This window comes from Nanorana parkeri, unplaced genomic scaffold (assembly GCF_000935625.1).
Source record: "Nanorana parkeri isolate BGI_ZX_2015 unplaced genomic scaffold, ASM93562v1 scaffold3653, whole genome shotgun sequence".
In the NCBI taxonomy this organism is placed as follows: domain Eukaryota; kingdom Metazoa; phylum Chordata; class Amphibia; order Anura; family Dicroglossidae; genus Nanorana; species Nanorana parkeri.
Window position 1 is genome coordinate 18682 of NW_017309921.1, and position 1091 is coordinate 19772.

The 1091-nt window shown below is 61.0% G+C and overlaps 1 protein-coding gene across 1 annotated transcript in view; it reads left to right on the forward strand.

Annotated features, from left to right (window-relative positions):
- The window catches only part of LRRC74A (leucine rich repeat containing 74A), a 13864-nt gene that overhangs the window by 6708 nt on the left and 6065 nt on the right, over nt 1-1091 (forward strand). Inside the window, exons 6-7 of the mRNA XM_018575219.1 lie at nt 1-65; nt 214-408. The exon at nt 1-65 is cut by the window's left edge and continues 16 nt beyond it. Of these exons, the coding sequence (XP_018430721.1) occupies nt 1-65; nt 214-408 (260 nt within the window). The remainder of the gene's footprint in view (nt 66-213; nt 409-1091) is intronic.

Below are 1091 nucleotides of genomic sequence, written 5' to 3' on the forward strand. Positions count from 1 at the left end.
ATCTGAACCTGAGCTGGAATCACATCCGCATGAAGGGAGCCATCGCCCTGAGCGCCGGCCTGCGGGTACCATGTTCACACACGCTGACTGCGGTAACCCATAGCAACCAATAGAGACATCGCAGATCATTTCTGATTGGTTGCTGTAGGTTCCTTCCCTTTTGCTGCCTGAGACGACCCCTCAGCACCGGGCCCTTCTCTTCCTCTGACACAGGTGAACGGGATGCTGAAGGTGCTGAACTTGTCGTACAACGGATGCGGCAACGAGGGGGCCCTGGCGCTGGGAGAGGCTCTGAGAGCCAACGGTTCCCTTCTTCACCTCGACGTCGGCTGCAACCGGATCAGCAACGAGGGAGTGCGGCTCCTCTGCAGGGGCCTGGAGGGCAACGAGAGCCTGCGGGTGCTACAGGTACAGAAACCTACAGTTACCCAGGGGCCCCGACCTACAGTTACCCAGTGCAGGGGCCCCGACCTACAGTTACCCGATGCAGGGGCCCCCGACCTACAGTTACCCGATGCAGGGGCCCCCCACCTACAGTTACCCGATGCAGGGGCCCCCGACCTACAGTTACCCGGTGCAGGGGCCCCCAACCTACAGTTACCCGATGCAGGGGCCTCCAACCTACAGTTACCCGATGCAGGGGCCCCCGACCTACAGTTACCCGGTGCAGGGGCCCCCGACCTACAGTTACCCGGTGCAGGGGCCCCCGACCTACAGTTACCCGGAGCAGGGGCCCCCGACCTACAGTTAACCGATGCAGGGGCCCCCGACCTACAGTTACCCGGTGCAGGGGCCTCCAACCTACAGTTACCCGGTGCAGGGGCCCCCGACCTACAGTTACACGGTGCAGGGGCCTCCGACCTACAGTTACCCGGAGCAGGGGCCCTGGGGGGTGGGGGACACACAGAAATTATTGTCCTTTAGATGATACTTATCACCCGGCTTAGAGGAGATGAAAGAACCAGAGACGGCAGCAACTGAGCTCAGGACTGGCAGCGCCGAGGTGAACCTGCCGTGTGATTGGTTATTCCGGTCTCGGGCTGGCTAGGGGCAGATTATACACACAGCTATAAATCTCCCTCTGTATAGAG